Source organism: Arachis ipaensis, chromosome B9, assembly GCF_059453495.1.
Source record: "Arachis ipaensis isolate K30076 ecotype BB chromosome B9, ASM5945349v1, whole genome shotgun sequence".
Lineage (NCBI taxonomy): Eukaryota > Viridiplantae > Streptophyta > Magnoliopsida > Fabales > Fabaceae > Arachis > Arachis ipaensis.
The window spans coordinates 4,395,962-4,408,599 of NC_142444.1; the positions used below are offsets into that span (position 1 = coordinate 4,395,962).

Below are 12,638 nucleotides of genomic sequence, written 5' to 3' on the forward strand. Positions count from 1 at the left end.
CTTGTGGGGCCCTCTTCTTCTTAGTGACTCATTCCTTCATCACACCCTTTCATATAAACACTACTTGTCAAAATTTAATATCATCTTTCACCCACTTTTTTTATTGCTTTGTTTTTTTATCATTCACATTTTCTTATATCACTCATTCAAAAATAGTTAACATAACATGTTAAAATTAAGCATTTTTAATTACGTCATGCAAAGTAACAACTGTTAAATTAACTTAAGTTATATATTAAATGTACGAAAATAGTAACAAACAAGAATGATTATTTGAATTAAGAAAAAGAAAGAAAAGAGGGAGACAATCAAAATCGCTTTCCACTCTGCACATAAGTCCATGCACACAAACTTCCACTGCAGACTTTGTCACTCAGATACACAATTTCAATCTCACTTTATAAATTCAAAAACGTTAGGGTTATATGAAAAATCAGTTATTAAAATAATTGAGTATAAAATGTATATTAAAAATAAATTAAATAATATATATTTATATATAAATATATAATAATTAATTTTATAATTAATTTCTTATATACACAATAATACTTTTGTTATAAATTTCATCAAATCACAAAATCTAACAAAAAAATTTAACCTTAAAAATATTATTCATGTTTATTTTTACTGAATTAAAGTCTTTATAATTTAATTTATTGGCTAATGATACATTTTTAAATAGAACTTAAATTTGGAACGAATTAATATTTAATCTATTGGAAAGAAAGATACAGTAAAAAATAAAAAATTCTCATAATTTTTTATAAAAAAATAAATAACAAAGCTTCTTAACAAAATAATTTTAAGGCATTGGATAATTCATAATTTTTTTTATTAACAATAGTGATTTTAAGAGAAGAAAATTTATATATATTCATATGATTTAATTAATTTTTAGTATATATTTTATATTTTTATATATATTTTATATAAATAATTAATTTAATAATTAATTTTTAAGTATACATAAACATCAGTTAGATTAAGTATTTATTAAAAAATAGCTAATTATTGATTTATTTTTTGTAAATATAGAAGTGAGACTCAAACTCGTGAATATAAAAAGTATAACGAATAGTGGAAACTTAAGTACAATCGACTTCACGTGAAGTTGATAACTGATAATCGTTAGATAATTTGACTGATTTGACTAAATTTTCATCTAACGGCTCTTATTTATCAATTTCAGGTGAAGTGGACTGCACCTGAATTTTCACCGTAACAATTATCTTTGAAAGAGTAAAAATTGAAAAACATATTATTGGTACTTGGTAGGTTAAGTGTCACTGTAGAGAGAGAGCGTATACCGTATCCTTCCTTTATTCACTTCTACTACTTATACCCTTCTTCTCTTCTTCTCTCTTTTCAGTTTTCTCCTCAACACAACATTCTTTCTCTTCTCTTCTTCTACTTCCACAATGACACTAACAACTTCATCATCTTCTTCTTCTTCTTCTTCAGAAACATCTACTACCAGCACCATTTCACCACCACCCTCACCCTCACCCTCCTCATCTTCTTCTTCTTCCAAGAAGCAAAAAACAGAGCATGCCAACAAGGACCCCAAGAGACCAAGAGACTGCAGCAAGCACCCCCTCTACCATGGCGTCCGCAAGCGCAATTGGGGCAAATGGGTCTCCGAAATCCGCGAGCCTCGCAAGAAATCCAGGATTTGGCTTGGAACTTTCGCCACGCCCGAGATGGCTGCCAGAGCACACGACGTCGCCGCCTTGTGCATCAAAGGCCAGTCCGCCATCCTCAATTTCCCCGAACTCGCCGGGACACTCCCTCGTCCAGTCACGTGTTCCCCACGTGACATTCAAGCTGCGGCCACAGCCGCAGCCTCCATGGTCAAATTTGACTCTATTGCTGCTGCCGAACAGCCTCAGCTCCACCCAGACACGTCTGATGATGCTGAGACTTGCTCGCAGCAGCAAGAGGCAGAACAATCGCCGTCGTCGGAATCGTCATCATTGTCAATGTCTAGAGAGACGGATTCGTCTGAACTGAGCGAGATAGTTGAGCTTCCGAACATTGAAGATGATGAAGGGTTTGACTCGGTTGAGTCATCAAGGAGCGAGTTCATTTGGTTCGACATGGTCGATAACTGCAATGGTTGGGTGTATGATCCTCCAATGGGGTTAGAGGGTGCTGAATTCTGTGCAAATTTCATTGCTGATAGTAACTCTTTGATACCCATTTGGGATGATTGAAAATTTGGATCTTTTTTTCATATTCACTTTGCTTCACCACTTTTGGCACTGTCATTGTACTATAGAGTAAGTCCTCTCTTGTTTTTTCTTTTCTTAACCATATGATATACATGATCATGTCATAATGTCATGTGGATAAGAAGAAAAAAATAATAGATACAAATATATATATATTAGTAAATTGGATTATATATAAACTTTTAATAAAATTGACTATTTTGTGCCTATTTCTAATTCTTCTATTCTAATGTTAGGATATTTGGTTTTTTTTTATCCTTTTCTTTTCTAAATTATTAGAAAGGTTCCATTATTAACAGATAGGTATCTTCAATGGTGTGTTTGGCTACATTTGATGGGAGGGTCACTTCCATGGCTGTGATTATATATATACTACAGGAAACATTTCAAGTGCACCAGAGAGTACCGGTACACCAGTTGTTTTAACTGTTGATTTCAATTAATATATATTATATATATTTTTTATAATTTAGATCAACGGTTAAAACAACTGGAGCACCGGTACTCGCGATGCACTTGAAATGTTTCCTATATTACAATATATCTATCATTCATATCACATAACTTACCAGCTACTACTCTAGCAACTTATGTTGAAGAATTCAATTATTTATTATTCTCTCTTTCACTATTAGAGTATTTAATTATTTGGTAGCTTCTTTTATTGTATACTAGTAAAAGAAGATGCGAATGGTGAACAAATTACGATAATGTTAGAAAAGTAAAAAAAATAGTTAAAATTTATTTTATTTAACATTTATAAATGTTAAATGAAATAATTTTTGATTATTTTTGACTAATTTTTTTATTATTTTTTATTCTTTAACTACAATTGGTAGTACTGATTTGTACAGATTTTATTTTGAGGTTGATGCTTCCTTCTTTTTTGCTTAGTTAAAGATTTTGCAGTTTTAATTGCCTGAGGGGGGATTAGGTCAAAATTAATTAATGAGATTTATTGTGTTAGAAGAAAAAAAAAATGGCTACCTGTGAAAGTGAAGGTTAGTGAAATAATTAATTGGGCTAATTAATTTTAAGTAGACATGGCTTGAATGTGAAAATAATATTAATATCATTCAACAATGACTATGTCAAGTTATGAAATACATACACCAATAGAAAATAAATAATTAAATATTTATTCTGGATAGGTGGCCAGTGATTCAGTTTTTTGGTGTATCAAACTAGCAACTGACATTAAGAACAAGTTGTTTTGCAGTTTTGGATCGGAAGTTGATTTGCATTTAAAATCTGTAAATCAATTTTAAGAAAGAAAAAAAAAATCAACTTGAATTCCATCCTTTCATATTCTCATGAAATTATTTTTCTTAAAAACTTAAACTAATAATAAAAGAAGATACATCATGAGTTATTTTTGCATAATAGACATTTTTTATTTGTCTTAATTTAAATATTTTTATTTCTAAAAAAATTAAACTCTAGATATTTTGAATCGTAAAAATTTTAACATCATATTATAAAATTATTTTTTAAAAAATTTAAATTAATAAAAAAATATTAAATAATTATATCTATGGCACATATCTAACATACTAAGTGTATAAAATTTAATTTGATGTAAATGCTTATTCACCATCATTTTAAACTTGTCTTTTTAGACATATATATATTCAATTTGGTAATATTAGAAAAAAATAATCAAAATTTATTTTATTTAATATTTTTAATTATTATTATTAAAATTAATAAATATTAAATAAAATAAATTTTAATTATTTTTTATTACTAAATATTTCCGTATTTAACTAATTCAAATTGATCAGTATACAAAAAGTTAACGGCAAGACACACAATTTTAATTTCATCTATTATTGTATTTACAATAATGCTAGGGAATCAAGATGCTTTCGGCAAAAAATCAGCTAAATATTTTTGGGTGAATTTAAAACTTTTACATGGATGGTACTTATGCTAGGCATTAGAATGTTCATTTTCTTTGTAAATTGGATGGTTTTGAATCTGTTTTCTGATTTATTATGTTTAGGCATTTGGAGAGGGAAGGAGGGTGAAGAGACGAAAGCTAATTGAATCAATTTCTGTGATTCACGTTGCAATGATACTGAACGTATCTCCTCCTAATTTGAATATGGTGAAACATTTAATAACCAATATTTTAAATCATAAATAAATAAAACTAACTACTATATTTATAATTAATTAAATTGTTCTATTCTTGACTGATTTAGAATTGGTTCCATATACTTTTTTCCTTGTATTTATAAAAGGGGCTTTTATTGATGAAGTTACTTAAAGTACATATTTTTTAATTTTATCTTCAATAAATGCACTATGTACAAAAACATTGAAAACTTTAAAATTTTCAATTTTTTATTAAAAACTTTTTATATTTAACACCTTATAACAAGTATCCTTTTGTTAGTTAAATCCTTATAAAAATACCTTTTAGAAACTCAGTTCTCATTTTTCACAACGTTTTCAAAATATTTACACTCAAGACAAGACTCAAATTAACTAAATAATTATGAGTACGCCTTCTCTTATTATTTTAACAAAATTATTGATAAAAATTCAGATGCATTCAATTTTACGTGAAGTTGATAGTTAAAAATTATTAGATAAAAATTTAGTCAAATCAGTCAAATCATCTAATAGCTCTTAGTTATCAACTTCACATGAAGTCGACTACACTTGAGTTTCTATCATAGATTATACAAAAAATAAATTAAATATCACATAATATTATATGGTAGAAACTCAGGTGCAATCAATTTTACGTAATTTGATAACTAAGAGCTGTTAGATAATTTGACTAAATTTTCATCTAACGACTCACAACTATCAATTTCACGTAAAGTCGACTCCACCTGAGTTTTCACCATATATGATATATTTTGTGTGTTATTGATGAAGAGACTATTTATAAGAAATGAATAAATTAAAGTACTGAGAATTGGTAACTAATCCTTTTATTCAAGTATTAATTAAACAAAGAATTGTCACTAATAAACAAAAGTTTTACTTTAATAATAATAATAAGTCCTAGAACGTAGAAAGCAAAGGATCATTGACCCCTTCTCACGGTATACACATCTTTAATTAATTTCTTTCATTTGGTAGGAAAAAAAGAGAAAGAGTTACCCCATTCAACGGGTAAGGGTAGTATATGGTACATTGAGGAAGATTCCTAATAATATAAACATTTTTCCATTCCATACAATATGATAAAGTTTGTCGTGACATGATTCATGTGACATTCTAAATAATGTACGATAGTTGTTGGTTGTCTACAAGTTCCCCCTCTTTATATTTTCTTCATTTGTCTTTACAGTTGAGCATGATTTGATATGTCCATATAATCTTAAAACAGTAACATACTCCTTTCTATAACATTAATTAGCACTAGAGTTGGTGCCTATTATATGTCTAATTAACTTCACTTTTATATATTTTGTTTAATTTGTTTTTATTGAAGAAGCTTAATTAATATAAATCCTGGCCGGTAATCTTAACATAGTAATATACTATTTTTGCATAAAATTGATATCACAACTGTATTGATTAATTAATTTTAATTTATAGTTAAGTTGTGTCACCAAAACCTCTTTTTTATTTAACGAACATTTGGGATCAAATAATGGTATATCTAAATTAAATAATACATTTTCTAATCAATTATACCAAAAACTAAGCTTTTAATAAAATATAACTTGTTGAATAAATTATAATATCAGAATTATTTATTGTTTCTTTCTATTGCCAAATATTTATCTATAAAATTTAGTAAACATATGTCACATATTCTGATAAAAAAATTCAGAGAATACTAGATAGCTAATATTTTTAGTTAAAAAAAATACAGAGTTGCCTAATGTTAATTCAAATAAAAAATTTAAATACAAGCGAAAAAATATATATTCGCCAGATAATATTTCTTAACAAAAAACACTAAAATATTAACTTTTCAATATATTAAATTTTTAGATACTTTTCCAATCTTTGGCTTGGTAAAGTAACCTACTAGACCACTTCAAGTAGTCCTCACATACACTAATTGTAACGCCGTCATATTATATGTACATATATTTATAAGGTTTAATTATTTTTGTCTATCTATATAGTTTTACTAAATTTTTAATTAAATTTTATATATATTTTTTAATTGAATTTTTATATTATATTAAATTTTATAATTAAATTTTTATCATAATAAAAAATTAAAATTAATATAATATTTTTTTAAACAAAATAGAATATTCAATCAATAATTAAATATATTCAATTTATTTAACAGAATATTATGTTAATTTTAATATTTTTGTTATAGTAGTAGGAACTTAATTACAAAATATAATATAGTATAGAGATTTAATTTAAAAAAATATAAAAATTTAACTGAAAATTCGATAAAATTATAGAGACTGATAAAATAATTAAACTTATTTTTAATTACATGAATATAAATAATTTTGATTCATTTTAATATAAGACTTTATATGTGATTTTCCTTTATACCCTCTATAATTTATAGTACTAACAAATATATCTCAAATAAAAGATAATGTGGTTGAATTCAGAAATTAGATTGTATATTTGTAAAAATCTTACAAATTATAACATTTAATTAAATAAGTATATACATATCAGTAAAATTGTTTTTCACAAATCATTTATAAATGTAATTTTTCCCACAAAACACATTTTCATTCTCATCATGGGTCCACATTCCTTATTTCCCGCAGGGTTTCAAATCTACAAGGACGCCCACAGGATTTTATTAAAAAACACAACAGTGCAAGGAAAGGAAAAATAACATAGTATATTATAATATTATTTAATAATACATTTTTGAGAAATGTATAAATCACAATGGTACGTACAAATATATAAATATGAGAAAAGAAAAAAAAAAAAAAGGCCAAAATCAGAATGTGTGTATGTGGCCGAGCTTATATTATAAATTAATTATTTAAGTATTAAGTAAATTAATCTTCATGGCTATTTAGTGGGGATCTCATTCCCCATCCTACTCCATATAGGTACTAAATAATCGAAACTTTTCCTCATTCATATGAGGGCCAAAATAGTCCACATCCTCGTGTAAGTAGGTTTTTTAATTGGTTTCAAATTGTTGTTGCAATCATTGCTAGCTAGTATCCTTCAATTACATATTTTCCTAGCTACTTTTGTATTTCAAATTAATGAAATTAAATTATAGGTTAAATTATATGTAGGTTGTATTACTAAAAAGATAGTTAAAATTTACATTAGTATAAAATACTCAAATAAACCAAAGCCATATAAATATTACATAAATTATTCAAAATAAAAAATATTATATAGATGTCTCTATTTATGTAATTATATAAATTGAATTAGGCATTGTTAAATTACGAATTATAACAGTAAATCGAATTATCTATATCAGTTTAATAGAATTTAGGGTAAATCGATGCAAGTAGCTTTGATTTATTAAGGAAGTACATTATTTTGAGATCACCTATAGTAAATTGATATACGCTATATCGATTTAGCCCACAAATTTTTGCACATGGTAAATTAAATTGAGTGAATTCGAATTACTCATAGTAACTCGACACATGATAATTCGGTGTATATATATATATATATATAGATAGATAGATAGACACACGTGCTTTCCATGTAATTTTATGAGTCCTAATTCTATTTATATATATACGTACTTCAATGTAAATTGACTCACCCTCATTATACGTGCTTTCCATGTAATTTTATGAGTCCTAATTCTATTTATATATATACGTACTTCAATGTAAATTGACTCACCCTCATTCAATTTACACACAAATCTCTATATATAGAATTCGAATTACTTTTCACCACACCATACTCCACAAAAGTCGAAAATCCAGAGAAGGTAAGGTAAGGTATACTACAAGGTTGATATTGTGGAAATAGAAGATGACCTAAATCAAATCTATCGGTTGGATAGAATTGTTCATATTGCTAGTAGTGTGTATAAAGAAATTAGTAAACGAAATTTAAATTTTTTTTCTTTAAGAAATTAATAATTATTAGTGATATTAAATCACTTAGAAGTTGATTATTAGAAATATTAGTGTCACAACCCAATGAACCATGACCGGCGCTCAAGAAAATAGTTCCCTAGCAAGTCTATATAAGTTGAATAAGAAAGTTACAAATATTTTACAAGTTTTAAAATAAATAATTATACATTTTTAACAAAATTAAAATAATTAAGAATGGTTGGATCCTGACTGTGACATATAGAGCATATACATTTAGGAACTCAACAAAGAATAGGTACTCATTGCAATCGTGACTCTTGAATAGAAAGTCTCACGTAGTCAAGTATTTGTTCTTGGAAAATATTACATCTATAATCCACATGAAACCATATAAACATTATTATCAAAGTAATTTTAATTAAAAAATAGTAGTTGATAATAATAAGTGAATCAATAAGGGAGTTCTCATACAAAAATTAAATTAAAAGTCCGCACTTAGGCGACTCCACCTCTAAGGGTAGCCCTTTCTTCTCGTGTCTCCGTACGAAATAACAGATCCAACGTGTGGCCTACACATTAGGCTAGCTAAGGTCTGAGTCAGATGCATCTAGGTTAATGTCATAACCGCCGTTAACTATGATTTTCTAATACGAGCCTCCCAAACCAATTCAAAACATATAATTTCAAATATAACCAATTGGTCTTTCAAATATATACAGTATCAAATCAAATCAAAGAATACTTTTTCATCAAAAATTCTTTTCAATTATATGAAATGTCGAATATACTTTACAAATTCAGAGTATAAAAGTGAGTATCAACAATACTTCAATGTTCCAAAAATACATATTCAAATAAAATCGAATATTCTAAAATAATACAAAACTTCATCAAATATGTATACAGTCTCATGTGCAGATTGAAAATATGAATTTCACAGAAATAAATATTTAGTTATAATAAATCCATTATTAAAATCAAATTCCAATCCTTTGTTGGTAACTTGTGAGTATAGTCATAAATTCAAGCCGTATATATAAAAAAAATATAGATGTAAAGCTAAATAATTATAAATATAAAGCCTACTCACAACTTGGTCCTAAGGGACCGAAGAGACCGAGTCCAGAGTGCCAAATTAAAAGGTGAGAAAGGTTGGAAAAGAATAGAATGAAAGAGCAGAGAATTTGGACCGAAACAGTGACAGTAACTTCCACAGCTACATCGCAGATGTAATCATAACATCAACAGCTCCAACCGTTCTATGACAGCACCATTACCAGTACTCAAGATAATTTCTAGCAGAAACACAACAAAAGTAGAGTAATAGTACTAAAACAGAGACATATATTATCGCAATTAAAACAAGAGCATGTAAGAAAAGAACAAAATGTAGCAGAGTAAAGGTGGAAGCATTACAGTTTCACAAATGGAGTCAGAACAAGAGAAAATGGTGCTGATTCAGAGAGAAGAATGAAGGGGATATAGGGCTGAGCAAGACCAAAACAGGGACTGAGACGGTTCATTAGCAGTTACGTCGATGATGCTCCCTTGACGACAAGCTCCGTTGAGGGCAACAGCAGACACGACGATGGTGAACGGCTCCTCCATCGCAACTCTCTTCTCCCCTTCTCTGGCTAGCTCAAATTCTCCCTCTTCATCCAGCAATGACGACGGCCTCCAACAGAGACAGTGGCGGCCTCAACGGTGATGGCTTGTCCGCGACGGAGGCAACCCCCCTCTTTTTCCCTCGTCGCGGTTCTTCCTCCTCTGCGAACCCCCTTCTCTCTCTAAGAAGCTCACTCATTCGCTCTCTCAAGCTTAGCAACAGCTCCCTTCGACAGCGACAAGGCACGACAACGCTGGAAGACGCCTCCTTCTCTTTCTCTCTCTCGCATCTTGGTTCTCTTCTACCTCTTTTTTTTTCTTTCTTTCTTTCTCAAGTGTGTGTGTGTTAGAATAGGGTTAGTATAGATAAAATTAGGGTTAGGGTTGGGAAGACAGAATAAGGGTAATATAGAAATTTTAATAAAATTAGATGGTTGGTTAGTAATAAAAGAAATCAAATGTAAAATGTTCTAAAAAAATTCAAAACATTACAATTAGAATATCTAAACTTCAAGTAGTAGTTAAAGTATTATTCATTTAGGGGCAGTAGTGTGTTAGAAGATTGGTAGTGATATTAAACCGTTTAGGACTTGAATATTATAATGATTAGAATCTTTAAACCTCAAATAGTAGTAGTTAGAGTATTGATATAGGAATAGTAGTGTGTTAGAAAACTGAAATCACAAATGCATATTGGATAAGGGGTAACTAAGTATGTTGACGAGTAGATTTAATAGGTTTGGTTAGGATTTGTGATTTTTTATTATTACAAGTTTAACGAGGTTAGAAATTTTGTGGAGTTTAATTTAATTTAACTTAATTTAAGTTAATCTGGATTTCAAGCTTTGGATTATGTAGGCAGCAGAAGATTATCAAGATCTAGAATGATTTAATTTATTCAAAAATTTGAATTATCAAATGGTAGATTAACGAGGCACTACAATATTAGTTATATACTAAAGGGTTTGACTGTGTGCCGTAAATTGTAGGTTAACTATATTCCGTTAGAATTTAATTTAATTCTGGTTAAAGTATTTTTCGATTAAAATTATATGTTTTAAGTGATTGTTGTTTTCTAAAGTGTTATGATTCTAAGAGAATTTTTTCAATGTCATGCAGCCCCACCACTATATCACGAGCATAAGGAGGCAGCATGGCATGCCGTTAAACGATACGATTACGTCGTACCTGCAGATGACTGGCTTGGCCGATCTTGCGAGGCTCAACGACTACTGGTTTAGGTTGGATGAGCCATTAGTGAGTGCATTTGTGGAGAGATAGCGTCCGAAGATGCATACATTTTACCTGCCATTCGGTGAGTGCAAGATTAAGCTACAGGATGTAGCCTACCAACTAGGGCTCCCGATCAACGGACAGTATGTCAGCGGATGTCTGACGAAATTCGAGCGGTACATCGATGGTGGTCGTCCGGCATGGGTTTGGTTCGAGGAGTTGTTGGGTGTGTTGCCACCACCGGACTGCATCGACAAGTTTATTGTGAAGTGCGCTTGGATGCAGGAGACATTCAGTGACCTTCCCGAGGGCGTAGACGAAGAGACAGTCAGGAGGTACGCGAAAGCGTACATCAAAATGCTATTATCGACTTAGCTCTTCAGTGACAAGTCTGGTACCTGCATGCATATCAGGTGATTGTCGTACGTAGCGAGGTTAGAGGACATGAACAGATATAGCTGGGGATCTGTCGCTCTATCGTGGTTATACTCCTGCCTATGCGGTGTGGCCAACAAGCACGTGGTTAAGTTGGCAGGTCCACTGCAGCTCTTCTAGTCATGGATCTTTTGGTAGTTTTCGGGTTTAGGCCGGATAGGTTTTACGCCTTTCACTGGCCCTTGGCGATGAAGTACTCAATTGATTACTAGTTGTTCTCTGTGTTCCTATTTATCCATTTTTTTTTTACTTGTTGATAACATATCTTGGGTGGCAGGTAGTCAGGTTATCAGCCAATGTCGAGCAAGAAGGGACCTCGAGTCACCCACTGCAGCCTGAGAATAGATTTACTTCTTCCTGGCGATGTGAGATTCAGACACTTTAGCATTTTCTTCTTTAGTTTTTTTTTTGTTACTAGTCATGAAGCCTTATTTTAGACCCAATTTTCCTTTTTAGTTCGATTGGATGCCGTACAGCTCGCCTGATGTAGTACAGGTAGTGCATCCCAAGATACTAGAGCTACGATATACAGCGTTATGGAGGTCTATGACGGCATTAATCTACTTTGCTGTCATAGAGCGGCATTAGGTAGATCTAGTTCTAGCACAGTTTGGAGAAGTGTAGTAATGGCCGCAACCCACACTGAACATCGCAGAGGCGGCGACCGGTGGTTTCTTACTACCTTATAGAGTTGGCACACTCATTGGACCAATAGGGCGCTGCATGTCTTACGGTTTGATGTTATTCCTGATCCAAGTCCCTCTCATGCATACTTAGAGTGGTGGCATCAGCATGTAGGCGATTCTTGTCGACTGAGCTATTCTTCGAAAACCCTAGAACAGATGCAATCCCGGCCGAGGCGTTGCAGGGAGGTCCAGGACAGGGTCCACCTATGGATCATGTGCCTGATGTTCCGGACAACTATCATAGTCATATGCCCGAACCTCCGACCTTTATCTCGATGCTGAGTCCACTGGGCATAGTCAATCCGATTAGCCCAGTCACACATTGCAGGATTTTTAGAGAAGAGAATGTCAAACCAGTAGTCAAACTCGACCTCAGTCTTCGCATAAACAGCATTCACTAGAAACCTCCTGGCATCCTTGCCCTTAAAACTCAGGGCAAAATTTGTCGTCACGTG

The 12,638-nt window shown here is 30.9% G+C and overlaps 1 protein-coding gene across 1 annotated transcript; it reads left to right on the forward strand.

The window, feature by feature from the left end:
• The first annotated feature begins 1,382 nt into the window (after positions 1-1,382).
• Positions 1,383-2,443, forward strand: LOC107616595 (dehydration-responsive element-binding protein 3). The gene has a single exon (XM_016318547.3). It carries the CDS (start codon positions 1,422-1,424, stop codon positions 2,214-2,216), a length of 795 nt encoding a protein of 264 aa, XP_016174033.3. The 5' UTR covers positions 1,383-1,421; the 3' UTR covers positions 2,217-2,443.
• The last annotated feature ends 10,195 nt before the right edge of the window (positions 2,444-12,638 follow it).

Excerpts from the sequence above, each read along its gene's own strand:
- LOC107616595 (XM_016318547.3), top strand. The coding sequence starts at position 1,422 with ATGACACTAACAACTTCATCATCTTCTTCTTCTTCTTCTTCAGAAACA.